At 45.7% G+C, this 15,965-nt stretch overlaps 1 protein-coding gene across 1 annotated transcript; it reads right to left on the bottom strand.

Moving 5' to 3' along the window:
• Positions 1-3,704: 3,704 nt before the first annotated feature.
• Positions 3,705-4,879, bottom strand: tmem125a (transmembrane protein 125a). The gene has a single exon (XM_072439339.1). The coding sequence runs from the start codon at positions 4,562-4,564 to the stop codon at positions 3,857-3,859; it is 708 nt and encodes a 235-aa protein (XP_072295440.1). The 5' UTR covers positions 4,565-4,879; the 3' UTR covers positions 3,705-3,856.
• Positions 4,880-15,965: the final 11,086 nt, after the last annotated feature.

The following is a 15,965-nucleotide window of genomic DNA, read 5'->3' as shown; positions in this document are numbered from 1 at the left end:
AGTATAAGTCGCACAACGGCCACAACTGTGAAAAAACGGTGCGACTTATAGTCCAGAAAATACGTTATTTACTCTAAACTAACAGTCTGTCAGCCGGGAGAGACTAACACGAAGACGGTGTATCCCGCAGTCGTCCAGGTAGATCCCAAAGTAAAGTATAATAGAATTTTGGGGACTTGATCTGTCCAGGCGGCTTCTTCAGTTCCTCTGACTTGGAGAACCTCGTCAGACAAACTGAAGAAGCCGCTTGTGAACAAGTGACGAAAAGTATTCAATCTTAAAAAAACATTTGGCTTTACAAATCTCCCACTTTGACCTCCCAAGTAAAATTTTTAAAAAGCGATATATTCCCATCTGTTCAGTAGATGAATAGCTTAGACAGCACTCCTGCCTCCCTGCTAGGAGGTTGTGGGTTCCATCCCCAGGCTATAGCACTGAACGCCTCATTATGAATCTGTCAGAACCTTTCGATGTTTATCTTTTTACAGCCCCGCAGCCTTCTTCAGCACAAACCTCTCTCTCTTTCTCCCTGCACCCTTCTCTCGCTCCCTCTCTCACTCCAAAGATGAACCTGTCCTGGCCTACGCTCCGACGCACCTCAGGGCATGTCACGCCGGCGCCGAAAACTCATCATTAAGGCCTTGCAGCGCGGGGTCAGAGGAACAGATCCAGCACGAGGCCGGATTACACGATTCCCGGGCGTCGAGTGAAAAGTGCGGAGTGAGCTGTGAGCGGGGGTGCTAGTCCATGCCAGCGCCCGGAGCCGCCTCGGTGCCTGGTGCACTGTGCTGCCCGGCTGTCCATCATCGGCCCAACAATGGTTAACTGTGTGACCCCCGGCCGTGTCTCAAGGCGATAGGCGGTGGTGTGCGCAGCCTGATAAAAGACCGCCTCACATCCAGAACCAGACACAATGTAAAAAGGAACCGGCACTGTCGAGGGTTCAGTATGGGACCTAAATGACCCCGGCTTGTCAGCGACGTTCGCACACATTGTTCTGATGTCGTACGTTGGGTGCGCGGCGGGGAAGGGGGGGTTTCGCGAGGACAATTTGTATTCAGCCAGGAGAGGTGCAAACAGAAATGAGTGTGGCACGACGACATTTGAATGCATGATGTTTGGAGCGACTGAATAACTGAATTTGTTGGTTGCTTTGTCTTTTTTTTTGTTGTCAGTGATGGACAAAACACAAAATTGTGCTTTGCAGCTTGTACTTTGAGCCCAGTAGTTCCTAAATTGAGGTAAAATCCTGTTCCATGTTACATCTACATTTTATTATTGCTGTTTCATGTTTTGCTGTTCATTTTATGTTTTGTCATATTTGAAACAAAGGCAATCAATCAATTGTATTTATGCTTTTCTTAGTTTAGATCTGGTTTATAACTGGTTTCGGGTGCGTTCACATTTCACCACATCAAAATATGGATTAAACCAAAAACTAAACCTGGATTAAATCTAAACCAGGACTAGAACATGATCAAACCAAGACCACATCAGGACTAAAATCAGTTAAATTCATGTTCAAATAACGATAAATGTCAAAATGTCTAATCAAATTTAGGAACGATTTGCCCAGTTTTAAGCCTGCTTTAGACAGCATTTTAGTCTTCTCTTTAGTCTAATCCTCTATGATTCAATGTTACTAGAACTTCTTGTGAGAACAATTGCTCTAGCCGCTTAAATCAAAAATAAAGACTGGAATTTGTGCAAAATCCACCCACAACAAAACAAATCTACTATGTGTGCAGCAATAGTTGGGTATTTTAAGTGTTTGAAACATTGTAAACTGGATTTTGGGGATTTTTGCTCTATTTTAAAGAGCGGAGAATCCTATGAACAGAGTTTGAGCCTCTAAATGTTATAATGCTTTTATTAAATGTGTCTGTGTGTGTATTGTATGTAATAATGTCTTCGTATCTTATGTTTTTTGATGTTTGCTGCTGATCACTCTCGCAAAAGACATCTACATCTGAATGGGTCCAACCTGATTAAACAAAGGTTAACAATACAAATAATAATAAGAATTTGTAGACGACATAAACCTACTATACTCTGGTTATCAAAAGTGTTACATATTAATGGCTGTGTACTGTAAATCCAGCTCCCAGACCAATGTTTCCTTCAAAAATAGACAAACGGCAAAGAAAAAATGTCATCTTCGTCTTAAAACCCTGGTTGAAACCTCTAACCTTCTTTGTTACTATTCCAGGTCACATCGTTTCATCAAAGTTGCCGTTTTTTTCCGCGGCAGAACTTTTTAAACATAAATTACAAACCACTTTAGTCCACGGTGAGACGGCCATGTGCTTCAGAACCATTTTATTCAGAGCGGTTTACAATCAGCGCAGGTAGTGGTCAGTGCGTGGCTCAAGGACACTTTGACAGGAACGGTACATTACTGTGAATGTGGGGCCGTCCCAAGGAGAGCGAAATGTCATCTCTGAGTCTCCGAGAACGGGAAACAGGTCCGGCCACAGCGAGCGCTTCATCGCTCGACGGAAACGTGTGCTTTTATCCCAGTTTTCTTTGATTAAATATGGTAAAAGTACATCACAATGTCTCGTAGTGGCGGCGTTGTGATCCTTGTCCCATTTGTTACATCTCCATTGAGAGACGTTACGAGTCCCACTCTTTTGGCGTCGGTCGATCGGGCGCGGACCAGAGGGAGACGGCGCTGGCTCACGTCGAGATGGATCGCGTTTAAATCCTGTGGTTTCTGTCGATGTTTGGACACTGTCTGTTCTAATGACGTTTTGGGGATGTCAGGAATAATTGAATTTACAGTTACGTAGGGACTTAAAGATCTCGCTGAATCATTACAAAAAAGTGTATGAATCAAACTGATAAAACATAAATTGGACACTTTTTGATTATCTACGACAGTTAGATAAGGAGTTCATTGTGTCATTGGTATAGCAGAATGGCACGGTGGTCCTGTCTTAAAGCACGTGGTTTTCCCATCCCCCCAAAACATGAGCAATACATGATTTACTTCAAAAGTTCAACAGAACACAAGGCTTCTCTCTTTTATGTCCTTCATTTCTTTGGAAGCTTCTCTTCCAGCTTATCTTTCTGGCATCCATTTACATTATTGTACAATGTATTATTTTAAAGTAAGACATCATATGAATTTCATTAGGACATTCTCTTATCTTATCATTCATTGTTAAAGTTGCCCTGTGTAACTTTTCTGGTGGAGAGCTTGTCTCCATGGAGATTAGGGAATTATTCATTACAGCCTTTATTCATTCAATTGTGTAAAGTTATGAGTGATTTAATGTTTCAAAAACACCCTGGTTGTGCTCAGTTACATTTACTTTTACGTGAGTAACGTTTATATAGATTGTACTTCTTCGGTGTTATTGGACTACTTTTACTCCTTGAGATATTCTCTTTGAAGTACCAGTACTCTTACTTATGTACAAGTCACTCTGTCTCACTAGAAAATCTATATTTAGCAAAGCTTTATGTTTTGAACATTTTCTTGTATCGCTCTTTGAATCTTTGGGATTGGATTTAGATTTTTCGGTCCATCCTATAAAAGTTCTATAAATGTGCATTACTTTAGTTTTTTCTTTCCAATTACAATAACTTTATAAATCATAAACCAGATAAACATCCAGTTACTCTTACAATTACTCTTGAGTAATAGTTTCCTCAAATACCTGAGAACATTCTGGGCATCTCCATAGAAACAAGCAAGTGGCACACCCTAATCCAGAAAAGTTAAATATTACACATTTAAATAAATGTTTAAAATGCAATAACTATAACACTGCCGCCCTGACATCCCTGTGTCATGTTGAAATACATTTCTGTCACGACGAGCCAAACTGTCTTGTCTACATTGCATGTGTCAGATGAGGTTTGCCAAACTGGACGTGGTCTCTCTGCCCCCCTGACGATCGATGTGTCCCGAAACCGTGAAAATGTGAAAAACCCTGTCCACCAAGCGCAGCCCGCGCCTCGTCCGCCCCAGCAGCATCACCACCACCGAATATATCCCCACTCCCATCACCGCCGCGCCTCCTCCCACCAGGAGCACCACCCCGGAGATGTACATGTCGTTCAGCGCCTTTCCCGGCTTGGGCATGTGGTTCGCCAGGGCCAGTCGCAGCAGCACGCCTCCGCAGATGAGCAGGGAAACGCCGGTGATCAGGAGCACCAGGAGGTCCGACAGCCCGCCGCTCTTTAACATGTCAATCCTCCGCCTGCTCCTCACGCAGTTCATGTCCTGCACGGCGGAGCTCAGCAGCTGCTTGAGGAGCACGCCGAGCGCCAGCAGGCAGAGCGCCGTGCCCGCCCCGAGCCGCCATTCGCTGGAGACGCTGGTGGTGGTCGACAGGAGCCCCACGCCCCCCAGGCCGCAGCCCAAAATCAGGAGTATGGACACGCTGTAGCAGAGCAGAGACTTCCCCGGGTCTCTGAACCACCACAGCTCCACGTGCTCCTCCAGAATGCTGTGCTGGATCTGGGCAGGGTCGGCCGGTCCGTTCAGACCCGACTCAGAGCCGCTGTGGTGGTGGTGGTCCCTAACGGGGGGAAAGTTGTCCAGTTCAGGCATCCTGCTGCGAGGTCCAGCGTGTTGTGTGAAGCTGCCGCCACCGCAGCCTCAAGCGAATGAATCCACGCGCTCAAGTCTGGAAAAAAACACACTCTAATTTGTCTTGTTCTCGATGCTTGAATTTGTCTTTACGTCGGGCTCCACGCGCAGATGAGTGCGAACAAAGTCGGCGAGTCGATTTAATTCTCTCAGTTGGTAAATCCAGCGGCTCGTGTTGAGCTCCTTGTTACTGCATCAATATCTAATCAAAGAGGCGGGTGTCCGGAGCTGTGTTTCGTGGAAAAGCTGCATTCACCTGAAAAAGAGCAAAGCGGAGTGAGACCAAGAAGCCAATAACACCTGAAAGGACTAAACGCACAGGCAAATGACTAAATAACAGCAATAACCATTTCAGTTCACATTTATAACATGGATAAAGATGCTCTATATTCTACTGTACGATGTTAACTTGTCTTCTTACTTGCAGTCTAGTGCTACTCTGTATTGTTGTGTGGTTGGATGAAGACAAGACAGCGTGATATGTCTCTTCATCAATCAATTACAATTTTATTTTTATTTTTTAAACAAGACAGAGTGTGTGACAGTGCAATTTAACTCTAACTAACTGCCTGAAAGTCTGACCTCTGAACAACATTTTTTTTACTGACATGATTGGCGTTAGAGCACTTTAAATGTAATTAAATTGGATTATTTGCACAGCCCTATCTCGTCATCTGTTATAAAAATGATAGGGCTGCGCAATACATCGCAATCTAGATAATAGGATGTCCTCAATGTCCTAAAGATATCCTGTCTTTTATGGAAATTGCTTGTTTCTACTGTAGATATTTAGACTTCTACACTTCTATGCTCAGAAATGCATGTGTGTACTCGTTTTTCAGTTCATATTTCAGCCTTCTCTTGACTGTTAATGCTCCTGGAGACTAAAACCACTTTCAACATATATTGGAAATCTCATCGCGACGACAAAATAACTCTGCGAAACTGAGAAAGGCCCAATCATCGCATCGTCCAATTATAACCAATCAATATGGTGCGTTCAAAAAGATGTGACACGAACAAAGCTGAAAAAAACACTTGCTTTTGAATGTATGAACCTCGCACACACTTTTTCCTACTTTCTCCCAACTCCGAACCTGCCTCGGACTCCGATTAGTAAAATGGCCGACTTGCTGACACTGGCAACCTCTTCCATCTCTCATTATCGCTATGCAAATGCGTCGCTACGGCAGAGGCGCGGCCGCGGCGGGATAAAAACGAGCCTGCGCCGCCCGTGGAATAAACAATGGCGAGTCGCAGCTCATAAAACAAACTCCCGCGAAATCCCTCCCCCGCGAATGAATCTTTGCGCGTACCGAACGCCGCCGTCGGCCTTTGCTAAATCTGTTATTCCCGATCCGATAATCTCCGCCTTAGCGTCAGCGTAGTCGGCGCCGCGGTTAGTAACCTCATCACACCTCCGTCCGTAATGCAATCAGGTAAACACACAGGTCTGGATGCACGCGCGCAGACGGAGCACCTCAAGGTTACGGCTGCCGACAGCTTGTCTTTAAAACCCTGCCAGAGCCCTTTTATTTCCATCAAAGTCAGCAGCGCGGCGCAGAGCAGCTACTTGCCCCGGTGCAAGCTGACAGAAGTGACAGGCCGAGGGATTGGACTGCCTTTAAGTTGGATTTACCGAAAAGTATGTTTAAAAAAATGTCATTAGTGTAAACCAGCCATGACTTCCACGTGTTCGCCGGAGTTCAGAGTTAAAGTGCGTTCGGTTTACAGGTTTTTCGTAATTGTGCTGCGGCAGTTTTGCACCTGTCAAGGGGCAGTTTGTGAAGAGAAATGCACAAAAGCCCTGCGAAAGTGAGGAAGCTACTGTATATCATTAATACATAACAGTAAACCCAAAATGCAGGGACATTTGCTGACGCATTCAAGAAAATAAAAGTGCTGTCATACGTTGTTATTTGTCAAATCGATGCATTATGCAAGTTAGACGAGCCTTTTGCCCTTGTGTACAGAGTGGTTGCTTGGTACCTAATGGTGCGTTCATGATACGGTTCATTGTTTAATCACTGGGTCGGTCTTTATCAGCGTTTAGTAGAGATAAGCAGCGAGATTTGTTGCTGTTGGCCTTCGCAAAAGCAGAATGTTGTTTATTTCGGAGCACATCCTACTGATATTACAGTACATGTAATATCAATAAATGAAATAGTGTTGCATTTTTCTTACCCAAATCTATTGCTCTGGTGACACGGACAACCGACAATAAGTCCTTAAACGTAGTCATGTTTAGCAAAAGAGCTCAATTGTGAAAGATAACTGGACGAATCAATTGATATTTGTCTGTTTCCACAAAGCAGCTTTTGACACGATTCCCTGATTAATTCTCCTTGTTCATGCGCATCGGTCCAATTATGTTCATTAGGTCTTCTGATATAATTATATACAAGTTTCTAATGAGTAGATCTCTGTTTTTTAGGCCAACGACATCCGGAAACACGATCACCAGGCTGTAAATCGGGACGAGGGAGCATAGCAACTTTGTCACACCTGGGATACAGTTCTGAGGAAGTCGGCCTGCAGATGGCGCCAGAGTGCAGCCCAAACTGTCTAACGATGATAAAAACAGAGGTATGGAAGAGACATTTTTCCTGTAGCCGCTGCCAAGTCCAACCGTGAAGGCATGAAGTGGGGAAAGATGTTCAACTAAATGGTGAAACGCCACGTCTAACCTGTAATATGAACTTTAAGAGGCCGAGTTCGAGCGGGCGCAAAGTGATACGGCTGTAAATCCACCGGCGTGATTAATCCGTACTGACAGACGAGCGGGCCGGAGTGAGTCGGGAGCATCAGTTTATAACACAATGTGATGAAAAGTGGCAGCGATAAGAAATTAACCGGGGGAAATTCAATACTCGCGCCGCTGTTATTGCCTCTGCAAAAGAGGTTAGGTTTTTGGTTATTGGGTTATTGTCGGTTATAGGTGAAGTTCTGGTGGGTTTTTGAGCCGCTCGGTTTCATTAAACGGAACTTCTTTGGGAGGGGGGGAAAGTTACGGGTGTTGTGATTCTACGGCTAATTCAATTCCATTCAAATAACTTTATTAGTCTCCAGGGGGCAATTAAGACATAAAACATTCACAATTTATGAGCATTGGAATGAGTAAATGTATTATTCAGGTGTTTTTTTAATAGAAATGTTGAGTTAGAGTTAGAAAATCACAGTTCTCTTCATGACTTCAAGTTTTTGAATATGTTTTGTAGCAGTTTGTACAAAGTATGCGCTGACACTGGAAACAAGTAAACCTGATACTTAGATTGAGCAGTGGGTTAAGTCCCCAGTAGTTATTTTGGGGGAAAACGTGAAACAAAAGGTAAAAAACAAAGAACAGATCTATTTTTTTATAGAGTCCGTCACCTCCATGTTTTTGATTTGAGTAGAATCTTCCACAGTATGGCATTAAACTTATATTTTATTTATTCAATTACATCGACTATTGCAATAATCAAAAATTTGATTATGATCATTGTAATGTTATCTGGACTACAAAGACTCTAAAACACAGACACAAATATGTTTCATCAAAAAGATAGAGGCGTTATTACATCCAAACAGCAAAATAGAATGAACAATTGTGTTTTCATCAGTTCATCAATCATATGTTTATACATATTTTCCATCTCAAAGCTTCTATCACCATATTCCAATCTTTATTTGGTTAAAATCTATTAAAAGTGTACAAAAGAAATAATAATTTGACCTGTCGACTACTAAAATAATGGCTCATTTCACTCCTGTATTTTGGTGTCACCTGCTTGTCTCCATGGAGCTTCTTAGTTTGTTGTCATCTTCATGGACAAAAGGTTTTCTAACCTCTTTAATAATTTATTAATAATTAATATATTCAATTAATATCAGTCTAACTCAAGTGGCAGAATCAATTCACTTCAAGTCACTTTTCATCTGTTTTGCTCCAAACTAAACATCACATTTGTTATTAGTGTGGACAGGTGAGTGCACACGTGTGGCGTCTGATGAAGAGGCAGGTCATTACAGCGGGGAGGGGTGGAGGAGGGGGAGGAGGAGGAGGTGGAGGAGGAGGAGGAGGAGGAGGAGGAGGTGGAGGAGGAGGAGGAGGAGGAGGAGGAGGTGGAGGAGGAGGAGGAGGAGGAGGAGGAGGAGGTGGAGGAGGAGGAGGAGGGGTGGAGGAGGAGGAGGAGGAGGAGGAGGAGGAGGGGTGGAGGAGGAGGAGGAGGAGGAGGAGGAGGAGGAGGAGGAGGAGGTGGAGGAGGAGGAGGAGGAGGGGTGGAGGAGGAGGAGGAGGAGGTGGAGGAGGAGGAGGAGGGGTGGAGGAGGAGGAGGAGGAGGAGGGGTGGAGGAGGAGGAGGAGGAGGAGGTGGAGGAGGAGGAGGAGGAGGAGGAGGAGGAGGAGGAGGTGGAGGAGGAGGAGGAGGAGGAGGTGGAGGAGGAGGAGGAGGGGTGGAGGAGGAGGAGGAGGAGGAGGAGGTGGAGGAGGAGGAGGAGGGGTGGAGGAGGTGGAGGAGGTGGAGGAGGAGGAGGAGGGGTGGAGGAGGAGGAGGAGGTGGAGGAGGAGGAGGAGGAGGAGGGGTGGAGGAGGTGGAGGAGGAGGAGGAGGGGTGGAGGAGGAGGAGGAGGAGGAGGAGGAGGGGTGGAGGAGGAGGAGGAGGAGGGGTGGAGGAGGAGGAGGAGGAGGAGGAGGAGGTGGAGGAGGAGGAGGAGGGGTGGAGGAGGAGGAGGAGGAGGAGGAGGAGGAGGGGTGGAGGAGGAGGAGGAGGTGGAGGAGGAGGAGGAGGTGGAGGAGGAGGAGGGGGGTGGAGGAGGAGGAGGAGGTGGAGGAGGAGGTGGAGGAGGAGGAGGAGGAGGAGGAGGAGGAGGAGGAGGTGGAGGAGGAGGAGGAGGAGGAGGAGGAGGAGGGGTGGAGGAGGTGGAGGAGGAGGAGGGGTGGAGGAGGAGGAGGAGGAGGAGGAGGAGGAGGAGGGGTGGAGGAGGGGTGGAGGAGGAGGTGGAGGAGGAGGAGGGGTGGAGGAGGGGTGGAGGAGGAGGAGGAGGAGGAGGGGTGGAGGAGGAGGAGGAGGAGGAGGTGGAGGTGGAGCAGGAGGAGGAGGAGGAGGAGGGGTGGAGGAGGAGGAGGAGGAGGAGGAGGAGGTGGAGGGGGAGGAGGAGGAGGAGGAGGTGGAGCAGGAGGAGGAGGAGGTGGAGCAGGAGGAGGAGGTGGAGGGGGAGGAGGAGGAGGAGGTGGAGGAGGAGGAGGAGGGGTGGAGGAGGAGGAGGAGGAGGAGGGGTGGAGGAGGAGGAGGAGGAGGAGGAGGAGGAGGAGGTGGAGGAGGAGGAGGAGGAGGAGGAGGTGGAGGAGGAGGAGGAGGGGTGGAGGAGGAGGAGGAGGAGGTGGAGGAGGAGGAGGAGGAGGAGGGGTGGAGGAGGTGGAGGAGGAGGAGGAGGTGGAGGAGGAGGAGGAGGAGGAGGGGTGGAGGAGGAGGAGGAGGTGGAGGAGGAGGAGGAGGAGGAGGAGGGGTGGAGGAGGTGGAGGAGGAGGAGGAGGGGTGGAGGAGGAGGAGGAGGAGGAGGAGGAGGAGGGGTGGAGGAGGAGGAGGAGGAGGGGTGGAGGAGGAGGAGGAGGAGGAGGAGGAGGAGGTGGAGGAGGAGGAGGAGGGGTGGAGGAGGAGGAGGAGGAGGAGGAGGAGGAGGAGGGGTGGAGGAGGAGGAGGAGGTGGAGGAGGAGGAGGAGGAGGTGGAGGAGGAGGAGGGGGGTGGAGGAGGAGGAGGAGGAGGAGGTGGAGGAGGAGGAGGAGGAGGAGGAGGAGGAGGAGGTGGAGGAGGAGGAGGAGGAGGAGGAGGAGGAGGGGTGGAGGAGGTGGAGGAGGAGGAGGGGTGGAGGAGGAGGAGGAGGAGGAGGAGGAGGGGTGGAGGAGGGGTGGAGGAGGAGGTGGAGGAGGAGGAGGGGTGGAGGAGGGGTGGAGGAGGAGGAGGAGGAGGGGTGGAGGAGGAGGAGGAGGAGGAGGAGGAGGTGGAGGTGGAGCAGGAGGAGGAGGAGGAGGAGGGGTGGAGGAGGAGGAGGAGGAGGAGGAGGAGGTGGAGGGGGAGGAGGAGGAGGAGGAGGTGGAGCAGGAGGAGGAGGAGGAGGAGGTGGAGCAGGAGGAGGAGGTGGAGGGGGAGGAGGAGGAGGAGGAGGAGGAGGTGGAGCAGGAGGAGGAGGAGGAGGAGGAGGAGGTGGAGCAGGAGGAGGAGGTGGAGGAGGGGTGGAGGAGGAGGAGGGGTGGAGGAGGGGTGGAGGAGGAGGAGGAGGAGGAGGGGTGGAGGAGGAGGAGGAGGAGGAGGTGGAGGAGGGGTGGAGGAGGGGTGGAGGAGGAGGTGGAGGAGGAGGAGGGGTGGAGGAGGGGTGGAGGAGGAGGAGGAGGAGGAGGGGTGGAGGAGGAGGAGGAGGAGGAGGAGGAGGTGGAGGAGGAGGAGGAGGAGGTGGAGGGGGAGGAGGAGGAGGAGGTGGAGCAGGAGGAGGAGGAGGAGGAGGTGGAGCAGGAGGAGGAGGTGGAGGGGGAGGAGGAGGAGGAGGAGGAGGAGGAGGAGGTGGAGCAGGAGGAGGAGGAGGAGGAGGTGGAGCAGGAGGAGGAGGTGGAGGGGGAGGAGGAGGTGGAGGAGGAGGAGGTGGAGCAGGAGGAGGAGGAGGAGGAGGTGGAGCAGGAGGAGGAGGTGGAGGGGGAGGAGGAGGAGGAGGTGGAGCAGGAGGAGGAGGAGGTGGAGGGGTGGAGGAGGAGGAGGAGCAGGAGGAGGAGGAGGTGGAGGGGTGGAGGAGGAGGAGGAGCAGGAGGAGGAGGTGGGAGCTGTTTATTGGCCACACACTGTTACACATCCTGCTTGTAATAGATGATTATGTGTCATGCTGCAGAGCAATAAGTTGGATTCCCATGACTTCACAACCTTTCACACTCCCTGTAGGTCAGAGGTCAGCTGGAGGGCAGAGCACAATTGTTATGGCAGAATTTGCTTCATAGAGAAAGATTCAGTTGTTGTCATCTGGACAGTGTTTATGAAAAAAAAATAGATGTTTCAACTTTCATCCAAAAGTTCCTTTCAATCTGCAGATCTGAGAACCCTGATGTGTAAGCCCCGCCCACTGGGTGGAACCTCCTGACACATTTATTTTCACTCTTTCAGGTTCAGCCCTGGAATGGGCCATAAGTAGCTTATTGTCTGCTGACTGCAGCTCCCTTATCAGCGATGAGTACATGATTAGCATCTGGCCTGAGCTGTTTCCTGACCGTGGCTGTCGAACACCTTAAGCCTAAAGTGCTGCCCGGTTTCAAATAAACAGGGATTTCATGCTGTCTAGAATCCTTTATATATTTCCCCACAGTCCAGACACATAAGGGATAGAGACTCCTTTCCTTCTTGATACTGTTTCACTTTTGTCCTGTTTTTTGACATTTTTAACTTTGTTGAGAGCCCACCCGGGGTAACCACAGGCTGAGAGAGCATTTGCTGTTGAACTGTCAAAACACATATATTCTGGCCCAGTAATCTAAATGGGGAACTTTATCCAAATAAACACTTGAAAGTTTTCAGAGCTAATTAACCCTTTCCTGTTTGTATGATTCATAATTTCATTCAAAAACAGTGAATGAATATTGCTTGGTTTCAGATGAAGTCACAACAACATCCTGATGGGGGCAGCTTTTCAATAATTCATGTATTTCTATTTGGCATTTCTTTTGAATACAGCAAATATATTGTCTTTCTTTTTTATTATCAGCTTCAACAAATATAAATGGACAAAAAACAGCTTATTTTAATCAATATTGCACTCAGACATTGTATTCAGAATGCCACGAATTCAAACTATGGCGCACGTTTAACATTGCGTGCAGTGTGTGGCGCGCACTCGCTCGCACGGTGTATGAGCGATGAACTTGGGAACGGTGTTGTGGCGTTGCTAATTAATCCCTGCTGCTTTGGCTCGCAGTCTGTGTCAGGAGGAAGGACAGGAATAGCGCGGTAAATAAGGCAGTGTTGTGTTAGGCAGAGGTGGCAAAGGTGCACAGGTGGCACCAACAATATGCCGCGCCGAAATAATATCAAGTCGCCTGAACGGAGCGGGAAAAGTGTTGAATAGGATGCGGCGGCGGAGTCAGAGAGTCAGATGGCAGTTTATCACTCGAGTCATTCCGAAACCTGGATAAAAGGTGGCATCGGGGCATAAAAACTGAACGCACCAATCACTGAACTAGAAATAATTATATACTAGATAAGCTTTTCACACCAAGTTCCGCTTATATAAATGTATGGCTTTCTGAGTGACACCAGATCTATTATATTAGTGCCATTCTAGGTCTAAACTAGGGAAAATAGAGACCTAATGTTACAACATGCTAATGCTACAATATGCTAATCAAGAAACTAAACAAAGACCAACAAGTGGATAAAAATTGGTGCTAAATTAAGCCAATATTTGAACTGTAGAGGACCTCGCGAACCGCCTGAAGGAGCTTAGCACAGGACCACAGTTTGAACGCTACAAAGTGAACTATTTCCAGTAGAGCTGTGGTCTTTAGTCTCTTAATCAGTCGCTAAGGTCTTATGTCAAACAAAATGTAAAGCTTAGTATCCTGTGAGCTCTAATCATAACGCAGAGACACTTCAGAGTTTAGTTGACTTATACTTATACTTTGATACACCGGGCATGTCTTTGTCGTCAACAAACTGAATTCCAGGCCAATACTGTTAATATTTTAGTTTTAACATCTAATATTTTTCACTTTATTGCATAGAATAATGTATTAAAGTCATCATGTTATACAATACAATACAATAAACTATGGATATTTGCTTCAGGCGCGACGTTTACATGCGCAAAGAAATTGGCGCTAAAAGAAACAAAAAAACTGACTCAATTTGTCGTTCTCCCCCAAGACCAGATCTTTCCGAGAAAAAATTGGTTCTGTTGGCGCTGTTTGCAAGTCTTACCTTAAGTATGTACAATCTGTAGCACATCACCTTTGCACATATTTTAATATATCACACCAGACGGCCGCGTGTCATATTTGCATGTCATTTACAACACTACAAAAAAATCAAAATAGAAAATATGTTTACGATCTATAAGTAAGAAAAAGCTGATTTATATAGTCAAAATGCACTTGTCTTTTGATGGAAAGTTGTGATAAAATGTGAATATATGAGTATATTTCTGTGTTGTATTTTATCTGCATAATAGTGATATATTATCTGCATCATTAGTCTAAGAGAAGAGCGGGTGTGTGACAAACTGCATTTGTGAAGGGGTCGTAAAGATGGGCCAAAGGATGTTTACCAGAGGGGGGGTGACAGCCCAGAGGAGTTTGGGTAATGTTTACCCAAGGCTTGATCTCTACGGAAAAATACCAAGTGCCTTGATGTGAGGCTGACCAATGAGAAATGTGACCCGCCTATTCCAGAATATCTAATAAAACCAACCAGCATGGGAAAAAACGGGGTGAGACGCAGGAGGATCACGCAGGCTGCTTACCACAGCTTGCGTGATCAGTCCCGGCGTTTTCTCCCAAGCTTGCCATACAAATGTCTGATATTTCTGTGTCGTTTCATATTCTAAGTTGAATTGTGTTCTCTATGTGTTAAGGAATAGCATCGGTGTATGTCTCAATTCCATGACAAAAGTGTTAAATGAGCTCGTCCTGGTTCCCAGCTCACTGCAAATGGAACCGTCGTACTTCAGAACACTGGTCAGCTATGGACTGACTGGTTTCCTTTCTTTCTTGACGACTCGCTCACATTACGTCGCGAGAAGCTGTGTTTCCCGGCAACTACTGGCCAAAGGCTGAGCACTCCAGCACAATGCTACAATCTGTTAATTACAGGGTCAGAAATATACACTGGTCCATTTGGTTTATATGGGCCACAGACTGATTACAATTGACCTGTACATCCACGAACGTCAGGAAATGTTGGAGAAAATACTTAGGAAAATACTTGGGTAAATACTTCAGAAAATACTTGGGGAAATACTTGAGAAGGTGGTAGTTCATGAACCGTTTAATCAATGTTCTGTCCTTGTTTCTTTGGGCAACAACATTCTCAAAAACGATCACTGTGGGTCAAAATATTGATTATTAAAATATGGACACAAATTGAGCCTAAAATTTGTGTTGAAACTATTTAGGACAGTATTAGTTGGGTGAAAATATGAAAAAAAATAAAAAAAATAATTAGGCCTATGTATGTCTTATAAGTACATTTTGATAAGAAAAGTTTATGAAATCAATATCGAGCAATATTGTGATTACTCCAGAACAATATGACATACTTATAATGCCATATAGCAGTACTGTAATGTGAGTTAGAGTTAAGTACCAAAGTAGCCAAAGTACAGCGTGACTCACTCGTCACCGCGGAGTGTCAGACATTTCATCGGCTCCATTGGGGCTGGAGTTTAATTACATTTCCAATCTTAAAAACACTGATTTGCACCTTTGCTGTGAAATCTCTCACTTCTCCCACAACAAGCTTTATAATTGTCACACAATATGGATCGACAGATTGCGTCCGAATGTGCCAAGATCTGAATCCAAACGCACACTTCATTATTTACTTTGGCCTTCACATTCTGTTCAGTGGACTTGTTCTGGCCCAAATATCAAACAATCTCCATTACAGCAGCACAATCATAATGCCAATTTAAACTGTGAGACAAGACGGAGCAAATCAGGGCCAAACCAGGACTTTATGTCATTAGATTCATTTACTTGTGTTTATTATGTATTATGTAGTATGTATTATGTACTATTTATTATGTAGTATGTATTATGTACTATTTATTATGTAGTATGTATTATGTATTTTGTATTGTTTACTATTTATCATTTATTATGTATTATGTATTTTGTATTTTGTATTGTGTAGTATTTATCATTTATGTATTATGTATTTTGTATTGTGTGCTATTTATCATTTATTATGTATTATGTATTTTGTATTGTGTAGTATTTATCATTTATTATGTATTATGTATTTTGTATTGTGTAGTATTTATAATTTATTATGTATTTTGTATTTTGTATTGTGTACTATTTATCATTTATTATGTATTTTGTATTTTGTATTGTGTACTATTTATCATTTATTATGTATTTGATATGTTATATTGTGTACTATTTATCATGTATTTTGTATTGTGTACTATTTATCATTTATTATGTAATTTGTACTATTTATCATTTATTATTTATTAGGTATTATATACTATTTATTATGTATTATTTATTATCTATCATCTATTATGTATTATTTCTAACACATCTTAAAATGTATTATTTCTAACATATCTTAAAATGTATTTGCAAATGGAATAAAAACAATATTCTGAGTGCGTTAAGACTCTAAAAAGTAGTTGTTTTTTGGG

This window comes from Eucyclogobius newberryi, unplaced genomic scaffold (genome assembly GCF_026437365.1).
Source record: "Eucyclogobius newberryi isolate DKJ021-1_F unplaced genomic scaffold, fEucNew1.0.hap1 SCAF_9, whole genome shotgun sequence".
NCBI classification, from domain to species: Eukaryota; Metazoa; Chordata; class Actinopteri; order Gobiiformes; family Gobiidae; genus Eucyclogobius; species Eucyclogobius newberryi.
This window is presented reverse-complemented; position numbering and strand designations above follow the sequence as displayed.